This window comes from Corvus hawaiiensis, chromosome 1 (genome assembly GCF_020740725.1).
Source record: "Corvus hawaiiensis isolate bCorHaw1 chromosome 1, bCorHaw1.pri.cur, whole genome shotgun sequence".
Taxonomy (NCBI): domain Eukaryota; kingdom Metazoa; phylum Chordata; class Aves; order Passeriformes; family Corvidae; genus Corvus; species Corvus hawaiiensis.
This window is the reverse complement of record NC_063213.1, coordinates 886,932-899,942: the sequence shown is the minus strand read 5'-3', so window position 1 is coordinate 899,942 and position 13,011 is coordinate 886,932. Positions and strand designations below refer to the sequence as shown.

General features: G+C 52.7%; 1 protein-coding gene across 2 annotated transcripts; it reads left to right on the top strand.

The window, feature by feature from the left end:
• Positions 1-436: 436 nt before the first annotated feature.
• On the top strand, positions 437-12,730 carry CDC25A (cell division cycle 25A). 2 transcript variants are annotated; one of them, XM_048301914.1, is made up of 16 exons: positions 437-688; positions 2,469-2,548; positions 4,023-4,077; positions 4,450-4,482; positions 4,615-4,651; positions 5,019-5,120; positions 5,881-5,979; positions 6,622-6,756; positions 7,434-7,508; positions 8,116-8,265; positions 8,527-8,619; positions 9,073-9,135; positions 9,250-9,348; positions 10,062-10,192; positions 10,503-10,614; positions 11,988-12,730. In XM_048301914.1, exons 1-16 carry the CDS (start codon positions 537-539, stop codon positions 12,126-12,128), a joined length of 1,557 nt encoding a protein of 518 aa, XP_048157871.1. In that variant the 5' UTR covers positions 437-536; the 3' UTR covers positions 12,129-12,730. The 2 variants fall into 2 exon arrangements, with proteins under 2 accessions (XP_048157871.1, XP_048157961.1); XM_048302004.1 differs by lacking the exon at positions 437-688 and adding an exon at positions 2,217-2,390.
• The last annotated feature ends 281 nt before the right edge of the window (positions 12,731-13,011 follow it).

Sequence of the window (13,011 nt, the reverse complement as noted above, 5' to 3'; positions counted from 1 at the left end):
AGGGTTTGGCTCAGCGAGGCCGTGTTTTCTGCTGAGTTTGTGCCTTTCTTCCTTCATCTTCCCCATTTTCCCCTCACGCCCAGGCTAAAGGGAGACCGCCGGAAACATGGCGGCAAAGAGGCGCCGCCGTGAGGCGGGAACTACATTTCCCAGCATGCAACGCACACAGCGATAACGCGGCGCCCCGACTAGGAACACTGGGAAATGTAGTCCCCCGCGCTGGCGCGCATCCCCCCCCCACCCCGATTTCCTCGCTTTCCTATTGGTCCGGAGCGAGGCCAAGGGGCCGCGGTGGGCGGGGCCTCGCCGCCGCGCCGCCGTTCCTACTGGCCGGGGCGCGCGCGGTGGGAGGGGAGGTTTGAAAAAAAACAACCCGCCCCCCCGCGGGACGCCGCGCGCTGATTGGCTGAGCCGCGGTTTGGCGCCAGCTTCGGAGCGGGCGACGGCTACCGGCTGGGCTCAAAACGCTGCGGCGGCCGCGCTGGCGGCACAGACGGCACGGGACGGCTGAGCTTCCAATTCCCATTTCCACTCCGATGGATCCCGCCCCGAGCGCTTCCCACCGCCGCCGCCTCCTGCTTCTCTCGCCGGCGGCCCCCGCCTCGCCCGCCGTGGTTAAGGCGCTCTTCCAGGATGAGCTCTCGCCTGTCTCCGATCTCCGCCTCACCATGGAGCAGCTGGGGCGCGGGTGAGTCGGGGCGCGGGGCCCTGCGAGCGCTGGGCCCGGGCACCCCCCTTTTTCTTGCCTCTGTCGTGACCCCTCCTCCCCAAAAAAAGCGAGGTTTGGAGGGCTTATCCCCCGCTGTTTCCTCCCGTGCTAAGGGAGCCTCTTCCTCCTCTCCTCCGCCCTCATACAAGCTCTCCCGGGCATTTCGTCCCCTCTCCAGGGCGTTCTGCCTCCTCTCCAAGACGTTTGCTTCCCCCTTCCAGACCCGAAGCGAGGCCTAGGGAGGTTCGCCCTTTTATGAAAAACCCCAAGGCCTCCCGGAGTCGTTTTCCTTCCGTTCCATCCACCCCCATAATTTCCTCCCGCTCAGTGAAGCCTTATGGCATTCCCACCCCCACCAAAAAAACCCCAAACCCCTGGGATGTCTTTATCCCCCCTCCCAAGCCCCAAAGCCCCAGGGATATCTTTTAACCCCCACCCCCCTTTCCCAGACCTAAATGTCTTTACCCCCCTCCTCGCCGCCCAAGGTCTCAGGAGCTCGCTCCCTTCCCTGTCCCCCCCTCCTTCCAGAAACAAGGCCTCGGGGTGCTCACCTACCCTCACCCTCCAAAAAACAGGGAGGCCTCGTGGATCCCTCCTTTTCCTTGCCCCCCATCCCCCAGTGGAGGCCTTGGGGGTCTCTTCGTCCCCTTCTGCCGCCAGGAATGAGGCACTGAGGGCTCACCCTGCTTTCTCTCCTTCCAGGCACCCTCCCCACACCTAAACCCGAGGCCCGCAGTGCCTCTTCTCCCAGCCCTTCCCCCAAAAAACGAGGCCTCCCGGAGCTGTTTCTCCCCACCCCCGCCCACGAGGCCTCGAGGAGTTTTGTACCCCCCACCTTGCAAACATCCATGACTCCCTTAGGGTCCCCCACCCCTTTCCTGATGCCTCCCCCCTGCAGAGCTCTCTCCTCCTGCCCCATCCCACATGGATCCATGCTCTGGGACAGCTTCCCCCTGCCCTGGTTTTGTTCTGGGCATCCACCTCCCTCCTGAGCCCTTCCCTGGGCTTCCCTCTCTCCCACAAATACCTTTGTGTCCTTCCTGCCTGCCTTGTTCCATCCCAGCCCTGTTCCTGCACCCTCATCCTCTCTTTTCTGTCTCCCATGTGCTGCAGTCTCTGGGCCCTGCAGCTGCTCTCCTGTTCCCATAACCTCAGCCACAGCTGCTCCATTTTCCTGGTCTCCTAACTTCTCTAATCCCATTATTCCCACAGTTTCTCCCGTGTGTGGCTCCTGTTTTGTCCTGGCCCACTCAGGTCTCGATGACCCTCCTGGCTTTTGTTTGTTGATTTTCTGTCATTCTCATTTCTGCAATCACCTGCTTTATGATCCTTCCCTCCTTCAGATTCCTGGGATTCCTGCAAACCACTGGCAGTCCTCCCCATGTAAATTATTCAGCCCTTTGATTTCCTAGCCCTGGCTACGTTTTTTTTTTAATTACCACGTGCTGGAACCTCACTCAAGTAGCTTTCTCCTTATATATGTGAGGCTAAATATGATTTTCTTCTCTCTCAGTGCTGAGGTTTAGCAGATAAAACAGAAGTTGGGAGGCAACTATTTATCAAAATGTGTTTGAGTTAGAAATTGGCAGTTTTTTCTGTGCAAAACCTGAACTGGGGGAGTGGCTGCCCAAGAGAGGGTTGCAGTTCCAAGGAGGATAACTGGGCTCTGATGGAAATCCAGGTGATGATCACCTGTGCTGTACCTACCTGCAGTGTGGTATTTCTTGCTTTTAAAGCAAATCCCAAATTCCTTTTCCAGGCAGCTTGAAAGCCTGGAGCAAGATGTGGGAACCAAGAATGGATTACACAGATCAGCATCTTCGGAGTCCACAGACTCAGGTAGGGCTTCCTCAGCTAATAAATAATGACTAAGAACTGCAAAGCAATGCACTTTTACATGGCTCCCACTGCAGGCAGCTCCCAGGGTTTGGAGAGAGAACGATCCCTGCCTGAGGTCCCTGCAGCCCCCTCTCATTCCCGTGCTCTTGGAAGGAGGGAGGCAGTTGGAAAATCCCACTGCAGCTCATGGTTTGGGCTGTGGGTGGGTTGGTGGTTTTTTTTTTGCTTTATTTGTCCTGGAGACTGTGAGCAGTAGGGAGTGAAAACTGGTTCTGCTCCTTGGGGGACTCCAATAGAGCCTTTTCCCCTTTTTCCCCTTTTTCCCTGTTGTGGTTTGTGCTCTGGGCTGCTGTTGGTGGGAGCAGTTCTGGGGTGTCCTGCTCTGGGCATGGCAGGCAGCAGGGACAGCTGGAGGTGAATCAGGCTGCTGGGGATAACCCAGGGATCCCTGGGGAGCTGGGCTGCCCCCATTGCCTGGTCTGGGGTGCTTTGTGGATGCTGCTGTGGAAAACAGGGAGATGGTGTTTTATCCCTCACCGATGGGATCTCCTGGCGCTCCTGTCCTTTGGAGGGTGAGGAGGGAGAGTCCTCGCTGTGTTTTCTCTCTTTAAACCCAGACTGTGCCAGTGAGTGGCTTTGTGCTGTGTTTTCCTGTTACCCAGAGCTGGCTGATGATCTGAAACCCCTCAGTTCTCTGATTTTCTGGTTTTCACACGAGATGTTTTATCAGTGAAAATGAAATAAGCTCTCACTCCATGACTTGTAGATTGCCCCTGGTGCTTCATTGCTCCAGCTCAGGGAAATCACTGTTTCCACCTGAATTTATGCCCCATTTTGAGGGCACTTTCAGCCTAAAAAAAGAACTTTATGAAGTGCTAAAACACAAGTACAGCTCACAAACCACAGAGCAACCAGCCTTGCTAAATCCTCAAGTTCTGTGGCTCCTCAGGGATCTGTTGGAGTGACTTTGGATGTGTCTGTGCTGAAATGCTGTGGGGCTGTAAAGCTTTGCTTGGTCTGTGCTTCTGAAGCACTTCCTGTTAATTTCAGCACATCCAGAAGGGCCTTTTGACCGCTTATTTTTTTGGAATGAGCCCAAAAATCTCTTTGTAGGAAGAGGTGTAACTAAAACCATGCCTTAAAAAAAAAAAACCCTAAAGGACTAAATAGTTTATTAAGGGGTGTGTGAGAGGATAAACGGAGTATTCCATGCTGAGTGCCAGCACTCTGTTCCATGTGACAGCTCAGGCAGGGCTTGGGGGGGTGTTCTTAATGATCCCTGTTTTTCCCCAAGCCCTGGCACTTGATGATCCACAGCCAAACCCCACAGTGGGGAGTGTCTGTGACTCTTATTTATTCTACAGCGAGGTGAGGCTGCAGATGGGACTTTCCACGGGAGTTTCTGTGGAAATCTGCTGCAGTGTCTGATAATCCCTGGATACAAATCAGTGGGAAATCGGTGTCTCCTCTGCAGGTTTGGCTTTGGATTCTCCCGGCCCCACGACCTCGCACAACACCATGGAGGACACGTGAGTAACCCTGTGTTAAACCTGGCTTGTGGCATCGTTACCAGACCTGGGCTGATGAGGTCTGGTGAGGGTTTTCCTGTGCTGGCACATGTGCAGCTTCCCTGCTGCAGCTCTCCATGTGCTCCACAGCTGGAATGCTGGGATTGGCCCTGCCGTGCCCAGGGCACTGAAGTGCTGGCTCTGAGCGAGGGTGTTGTGCCAACCACATGGCACTGGCACCTTCCTGCAGTCTGGGGCTGCACTGAGGTCTATCTAAATTGCATTTTTTAACACTTAATTTATGCTTGTCTGTGCCTTAAGAACCACAGAATCATTTAATTTGGGAAAGACCCCTAAGATCTTCCAAGTCCAACCTTTGATTTTTGCTTTTAGGTTTGAGAAAGCAATCAAATCCAGCAGGCTGAAGTAAGTATAATTCTTTTTTAAATTCTTCCTCAGTGTCTGTTTTAGATGATGGAGTTGGGAGGTGATTTCTGTTCATGTCACTGCCTTTTAAAGCAAAATGTTGAAGTAAATTTTGTTTGTTTCTCGTTGTAGCCTTCGAATACCTTTCAGAAGAATCCATTCCCTGCCAGTAAGTGAGAGTGGTATTGATGTTTTATATGTTAATTAAAGGATTTAGCATGGGTTTAGTTGAATACATTTAGTTGAATACTTGTTAATTTTCTGGCTTCAAGAGCAGCTGCTGGGGTACTTCATGTCAAAATTGCAGCTTGTAAATTCCAAATCTCACTTAATTTAGTGTGAAATTTCCGTGATGTGGCTCCATCACTGGTGCCCGGAAGCATTTTGGTCCCTGTACCAAGATGCCAGCAGAGGATTCCTGCACAGGGTGTGCACAAATTTGTAGTCAGAGACTTTCCAGTCTTTATTAACCCCTTTAGTGCTTAGCTTGTGCAAGGACTGATGCACAGTCCTGAACTGTCCCTCCTGTGTTGTAGCAAAACCTGCTGGGCTCCAGCCCTGCTCTGAAGAGAAACCACTCTGACTCTCTGGACCCTGATGCTTTCCAGCCTTTGGAACAGGATGAAAATAAGGAAAATGTAAGTGTTGTTTCCTGCTGCCTGTGATGATCCCGTGGGAGGGGAGGGACAGCTGGATTAGCAGCACATCCTGCGCAGGGAATGTGGTGGGAAAGGCTTCAGTCACTCCCTGCCAGGCTGCACTTCAGGCACAACCACCTTTCAGTCAGTTTTTCTGGAGGGAACTTGCAGCTCTGATGAGAGTGGCTGCAAGCTGTTGGGAGGTTCATAAAAATTGGGAAGACTTTGCCCAGTTCTGCCTTCGTGCCACTGACCCTGATTCGTTTTTGGCTGTGGCAAAGGACAGTGTATTCCCTCTGCTTGCTCCAGGCAGCTGCAAGAGCTGCCTCCAGAAGGTGCTAGGGGGGATCACCCCCTCTCTTCCCACTGCTGCCATGGGGAGCCCTGGTTCCTCATGGAATCTGTGTTCTGGGCCTGCCCTGGCTGCTGGGAATCCCGTGGGGGATGAGGTGTCAGGACACAGCCTTGGCTGCCTCCAAATATGATTTAGTCTGCAGAGAAGTTGACTGACAGAAACAGAAAAGCCCTGAAGCCTGTAGGTGATGCCAAGAGCATAAATGCTGGATTATGTTAAATGAAGCACTCCTGTAACATCTTTAATTTGAAAACATTCACCTTCTGACTATTCCTGTTGGCAGGAGGGAGCTTAAATCCAAAATGTCAGGCAGCTTAAAAACCATGAAAAAGATAAAAGGATCCAAGCAACTTAACACAGTTTGTAATTTTGGTAAAAATATAATTTTTGTGCTTTTTATTTCAGGAATCATTTGAGTTTAAGAAGCCAACCAAACCAGCTTCTCGTTGCTTCCGTGATGGAAGGGGTGTTCCTGCAGCAAGACAAAATTCATCTCCAGCTCAGGTACTTGGTTCTTTTCAACTAATTCTCACCTAATTCTCTGGGATCAAAAAAACTTCATCAGGGTTCTGAGGTGGTGCTGTTGCTCAGGTGCCAAACAGAAAAACTTATCTGCAGATAAGAAAATTGTTCTCACCTTTGGCTCATGAGGTGGCATTGAGCCAATGAGAAATATGAAACATTGTTTTGGGAAAGATGAGTCAGCACAGAGCTGAGGTTGTGCTCAGCAACTGAAGGGAGTGGACGTTGATGTGGGATTGAAACGATCAGTAAAACTGATATTTAATATTCAGGCAGATGCATTTGGAACAGTGAACCCACCTGTGTAAATGCAGCTGGATTTTGTGTCCAGATGTGACAACCAGGGAGAAAATCTACCTTATTTGTACCCTGCTGTTTAGAAAAACTGAAAAATCATTGTATAGAAACAGAGCTGGGGGGGTGGGGGGCAGGTCTTGTCTCTGCTCCCTGGATCCAGCAGGGATCCTTCATGCTGCTGCCTCCTGCCTGTGCTGTGCTCAGCACCTGCAGCTCAGGGTTGGGAATAAGCACGGTGTTCCTGTAGTGCAGAGAGCCGTGGGGCTACAGCATCCTGCAGGGAACAGAGGGGTTGTTGTTATAACAACTCCCTTTGTCTTCTCTCAGCTGCCCATGGGTGAAACAGCCTCAGGGGAACAGGAAAACTACAGGGCAGCCTTCCTGCAGCAGCACTCCCTGCCCTCCTCGGAGAGCGAGGATGACGATGGGTTCCTGGAGCTGCTGGATGACCAGGACTTGAAGGTATGTGCAGAGGGAATAGGATGGAGAGCCCCAGATCAGCTCTGCCTGATGTGTCTGGTGTGCTCTGGCTGCAGTCAGGGTGCTCAAACTGCAGCAAGCTGAGTTTTTGGGAATCACAGAATCCCAGAGTGGTCTGGGTTGGAAGGGACCTTAAAGCTCATCCAGTTCCAACCCCCTGCCATGGGCAGGGACAGCTCCCACAAGGAGATTAGTTCTCATCTTTTTCCACTCACTGGGGTGTCTATATCTTGCTCTTCCCTGGTGCAGCCAGTGGGATTTGTTTGGGCTGTGAACAAGTGAATTATTTTTAGTTTGAGAACTGAGGGAATTATTTGAGCAGTTGGCATTTTTCTTTAGAAACTCGCTGAAAAAGTCAGAGGTGGTGATTGCTTTGAGCCACTTAAATACATGACTGTTTCCAAGTGAATTTGAAATGTTTAAAACCCTGGAGACTCATCTTTGTTAATCAATCAATGAGTTGGTAAACTCACCTTCTCCAACATGGCTGGGCTCAGTTCCGTTATTTCCTTAAGAATTGGACTGATAATGGAGTTAAATCCCTGAAACTGCTCTGACAGCTGAATGCATCTGGAATGTTTGCCTGAGCCACGCAGGAGCTGTACTTGCAGTGTCTCCTGTGGTGAGATGGATGAGAATGAGCTTCCTTCTCTTCCCAGAATGACGAGGAGATGCCCTCAGACGTGTCCAGTCTCTGGACGGCGCCGCTGGTCATGAGGAGAGCGGACAGTCGGGTGAGTGTCCCCACACAGGGACAGGGACTGTCCTGGCAGCTGGGACAAGTGATCCCACTGTCTCCTGCATCCCTGAGAACAACAAAACAAGCCCTGGCATAACCCCCTGCAGAATTCCCTTATCTCTGGGGCAGCTCACCTGGGAGACTTGGTCAGTGTGGAACAATTGGTGTTTATAGGCATAAAATTTCTTCTTGCACTTCATAAATGTGAGAAGATCTTGAATTGCCTTATCAGAATCCTGATATATCTGGAATTCACTCTGCCCAGACTCACCTGGAATGCTGTAACCTGATCCTCTGATAACAGGCTGGGGAAGGAGTTCAGACTCCAGCAGAAAGCTCCTTAATCTGCTGATAAATTGGCTGCTAATTGGTGTAGAGCACTTTGCTGCCTCTTTATCTTGCTTATGGTGCTCCAAGCTCCCCCAGTAACAAGTGTTACTGGAAGTGTAAAGCCTGGATAATTCAGATTAACAGCCCCCTGTTGCTGTGCAGTGGTGGTGCCTTAAATGAGGCCAAGTTTGGAATAATCTGAAAGCCTGAGTTGTGTTTATTTTCTTTTGTAAATCTTTGCTGGACAACTCCACTCCTCTCCTCCCTCGTAGGCCAAGCGCTGCTGCTTGTTTGGCTCTTCATCCATGTCAAGCATTGCAGGAAGAACTACCCAGAAAAGGATGGAGAGATCCCAGGAGGAGAATTCTCCCGGGAAAAGCAAGAAGAGAAAAAGCCTGCCCGGAACTTCCGAGGACTCCACGGTTGGTGGCTCAGCATCCAGATTGTGACAGGGAATTGATGAGGGGAGGTGCAGTGTTGGGGTCTGGTTTGTGAAGGTTGGTGGGAGCTTTTCCAGGTGGATTGTTGGTTGGGGCAGGGCAGCAGTTGCACAATCCTGAACCTGCTGGAAGCTGAGGAGCCATTTTGGGGCTTGGGAGTACACTGAGCTGTCAGCTGTGGGAAGCAGGGAACGGGATGTGTCTGCCCTTGGTGCTCATGGATCTCTGACCTGTGTCCTGCAGAGTCTGAAGCTGGTGAGGATCCAGCCCTCCACAGCAGAGATCGAGAGCGTTTTGGACAGTGACCAGAGAGACCTTATCGGGGACTTCTCCAAGGTAATTCCAGAGATTCCATGGCCAAGTGCTGAATGAAGTGTTTCAAGGGCCTCTCTTGGTGGGGATGTCTCAAACCAGCCCAGAAAAACACTTCCATTTACAGAGGCTTTTCTGTTCCCTCCTAAACCTGCCTTGCTTCTTTGGACTTGGTCTTGGAGGTCTTTTCCAACTTTAACAATTCCCTGACCTTCAACCAACCAGGGGAGGCTGTTGGTGAGAAGGGGATGTTCCAGGCTAGACACAAAGTAATCCATTTGTGGTTAAAGCCCTATAAAATCTCTCGAGTGTAGGAGCCAAAAATTAAATTCTACGCCTGATTTTAGACTTTTTAGGTGTTTGAACTTCTGCAGAGGTTCTGGTCAGCAGAATATCTGTTAGAGGGTGAACTGCTGGATGCTGTGCTGTCACCCACGTGACTCTCAGCTGGAATTTTCTCAATCCTGTCTCTTCCAGACTTATTTATTTGACACTGTCGATGGGAAACATCAAGATTTAAAATACATCGACTCAGAAATGGTGAGTGCTCCAAGGAGAGCCAGAAAAATTCTTTACTGGGGATTGGGGAACAGCATAAAAATGGCTTGAAACAATTGAACTCTGGTTTTTGTGGTTTTTTTTTTTTTTTTCCAGATGGTGTCTGTGCTGACTGGGAAGTTCGAGAGCTTCATCAAGCAGTGTGTGATAATTGACTGTAGATACCCCTATGAGTACGAGGGGGGACACATCAAGGTATGTTGGCCCCACAAGGGCAGTGCAGGGGGCTCTGAAGCTGCAGCCTGGGGTCACTTGGCACCCGGTGGGGCTGATATCTATCCAAGGCCCTGTGGATATGTTATTCCTTCTAGGGCCTAAAGGGGCTCCAGGAGAGCTGCAGAGGGACTGGGGACAAGGCCTGGAGGGACAGGACACAGGGAATGGCTTCCCAGTGCCAGAGGGCAGGGATGGATGGGAGATTGGGAATTGGGAATTCCCCGCTGGGAGGGTGGGGAGGGGCTGGGCTGGAATTGCCAGAGCAGCTGGGGCTGCCCCTGGATCCCTGGCAGTGCCCAAGGCCAGGCTGGACATTGGGGCTGGGAGCAGCCTGGGACAGTGGGAGGTCTGGCAGGGGTGGCACTGGATGGTCTTTGGTCCCTTCCCGAATCATTCCAGGATTCTGTGACTGATCCTGAATGTTGCTGCCTGAGCAAAGGCCCTCCCAAATACAGGGGATGGGGGGAGGGAGATCCAGGCAGCCACAGCCTCCAGGTGCTGAACTGCAGGAGGTCCAGGTCACCCAGAGCCCGTTCCAGACTGTCCGTGGTGTCCTGGTGGGGTTTGGAGCCATGTTGGGAGAGGGTTCCAGAGCTCCTCCAGCAAGACCAGATGAGGAATTGGCTCCTAGGGAAGTGGGATGAGTTTGTGGCTGTTCCCTTCCACTCACTGCTCGGACTCTGCCCTTCCAGGGTGCCATAAACCTCCACATGGAAGAGGAGGTGGAAAATTTCCTGCTGAAGAAGCCGATCCAGCCGTCGGAGAACAAGCGCGTCATCGTGGTGTTCCACTGCGAGTTCTCCTCGGAGCGGGGCCCTCGCATGTGAGTTCCTCTCCCTGGATCCGGCATTCCTGCAGCTGAGTGGCCAGGCTGGCTCCAGTTGCTCTGGTGGTTGTCACCTCTGGCAGGGTTTGGCACAGCCTGGGGTGTGAGTGGCTGTGCTGGGCCTGGGCTGGAGCACTGGAATGTTCTAAGGGGAAAGGAGAAGCCTGTGAACTGTGGCTGTGGGGCTCCTCAGCCTCCCCCTGACAGGCAGCTCCAGCTCCTCCATCGAGGGATGGGGGCTTTGGAGGGCAGGTTTGGGAGTTACTGGTTGAATGTGGGATTTAAGATGGGATTTTCCCCGCTGCAGGTGCCGGTTTGTGAGGGAGCAGGACAGGCTGAGCAATGAGTACCCCAACCTGCACTACCCAGAGCTCTATGTGCTCAAGGGAGGCTACAAGGATTTCTTCTCGAGGTGCCAGGTGAGTAACGTGGATTCTCCATCCCTGGAAGAGTCCAAGGCCAGGTGGGGATGGGGCTTGGAGTACCCTGGGATAGGGGAAGGTGTCCCTGCCCATGGCAGGGGGTGGAACAAGATCTTTCATGTCCCTTTCCAACCCAAACCTTTCTATGGTCCTTTTCACACTCAAAAGGAGTGTGAAACAATAGATAAATAATATTAATTTCTTCCTATTCAAACTTCTCTTTGGGGCAGAGTGGTTTGGCTGGGGGGCTTTTCCTCCTCTTTCTCTGTGGGCTGTTCCCAGAGCAGCTCAGCTTGTTTCTTGTCTTGGAGCTGTCTTCCTGCCATAGCTGAAGGGCTTTTCCACTTGTCTCAAGAGTAAAACAGAAGTGGTTTCTGCCCCTTTAGATCAAACTGTCAGTCACAGAAGGGATTTCAGGCTGCTTGGAGCAGGGGAGAGGACAAGGCTTGACAGTAATAAATGGAAACCTGAGGTCTTGTACAGTCCTGACCCAGCAAAATTTGAAAACCTGAGCTTGGAGATTGCAGCCTTTAATTGAGACAAGGAAACTAAAACCCACCTCCAGCTCTCCCCAGCACTTCAGGGGTGGGATTTCTCCTGTCACTTGGCTCCTGCTCCTGCAGCATTTCCGCGGTCCTAGCGCTCCTGGGATCTGTCCTGCTGCTCTGACACGAACAGGCCTCAGGCCCCCACACTTGCAGTTATCCCTTAGACTGCCTTCCTTTTCAGAGAGATGGGAGATACTTGGCCTGTCCATGGCCAGCTGGGTGGGGCTGTCAGCTCCCTCCCTGTGGGATGTTGGCTGTTCCAGCACTCGGAGCTGATGGCAGCCAGTGCTGCCCGGGGTTCTGGTCCTCCTGCGATCTGCGGGCTCCCCTGGGCTGAGGGACAGCCGGGCTTTGGGTTGCCCTGAGGAGGGGGGACCGAGGCCTCAAGGTGGCAGCACGGGACAGCCAACGGCGGCTCCCTGCGAGCCGGGACCTGTCCCGAGGCACAGGGATCATGGAATGCTGGGAGCTGGAGGGGACCCGCAGTGATCACTGCTCCCAGCGTGGATGGAATCCACGACCTTGGTGTGATCAGCACCCTGCTCCGACCAGCTGAGCTGGAACATCCTTCCAGTCTCTTCCATTCCAAGCTGAACTCTAAACCAACCCAGCCTGTGCGTTGCCTGCCAGGAAATTTGGGATGAGAGCCCTGTACACAAAGCCCTTGTTTTGCTGGCTGTAACCTGAACATCCCCGGGCTTTGTGTGTCTGCCACGGAGCTCCCACGTGGAGCAGGGTCTGTCCCTGTTTGTTCCAGGGGCTGCTGGCGGTGGCATCACCACCCTGGTGACACTGAGGTGACCCCAGCTCCTCTTCCCACAGAGCTTCTGCGAGCCCCAGAGCTACCGCCCGATGCACCACAAGGACTTCAAGGAGGACCTGAAGAGGTTCCGCACCAAGAGCCGGACCTGGGCTGGGGAGAAGAGCAAGAGGGAGATGTACAGTCGGCTCAAGAAGCTCTGAGGGCTGCAGGGACCCACAAGGACTGCCCAGCCTGGGGGCTGTGGTGGGAGAGCCATGTGTTCCTGTGCTCCCGCTCCCCTGGGCCGTTTCCCCCCTGGGATCACCTGGACCTTGGCCCCGTGAGCTGGACGCCGGCTGGGAGCTGCCCCTTGGGATTCTTTTGGTTACGTTGCTTCATGAAAATGTTGTGGCTTCTTGTGTTGTGGGACACCCCCAAAGCACCCAGGGAGGGTGGGGACAGCCTCGTGGGGCTGCACTCGGTGGTGTCAGCACTGCCAGGGAATGTTAGTGCCTGTTGATTTTTAAATGCTTAATTTTATTTAAATACAGTCAAGTGAAGCCAATACCGCTGCGGTTGGATCATCTGGATTGTACTTAAACCTTGTTTCTGCTCCAGGGCGACCTGCTGGGGGGGTGTTGGGGGTCATTATTTTTCTCAGCTGCAGTTTTGGTTCTATGTAGCATCGTGGGGAAGGAAAATGGGAAATACCCCGTGATGGCTCAAGATTCCCACCTGGCTGAGCGCTGCGGGAAGCCTTGGGAGCCCATCTAAAGGGAAACTGCTTATTGTTCATAAACATGATGTTCACCTCGTTTACTTACTCCAGGCTGGTTTATTTCATAGTCTCTTTTTGTTGGTTCTGGAGGAGTTGGTGTTTCAATGGAGGCAGAGTTTTTGGGAGCTGAGGGGTTCAGCAGTTGGGTGACCCCAGGATGCTCAGCAGTGTCGCTGCTGCCTCCGAGGCCTCCTTATCCTGGAACATTCTCAGAGCAGAGCCTGGCTGTGAGGGCTTCTGGGAAGCTGCTCCCACACTGCTGCTCTGGGGGTGGCTTTGGCCACTTCTCTGTCTGCCGGGAAAGGCAGGAAGTGGAATTGATCCGT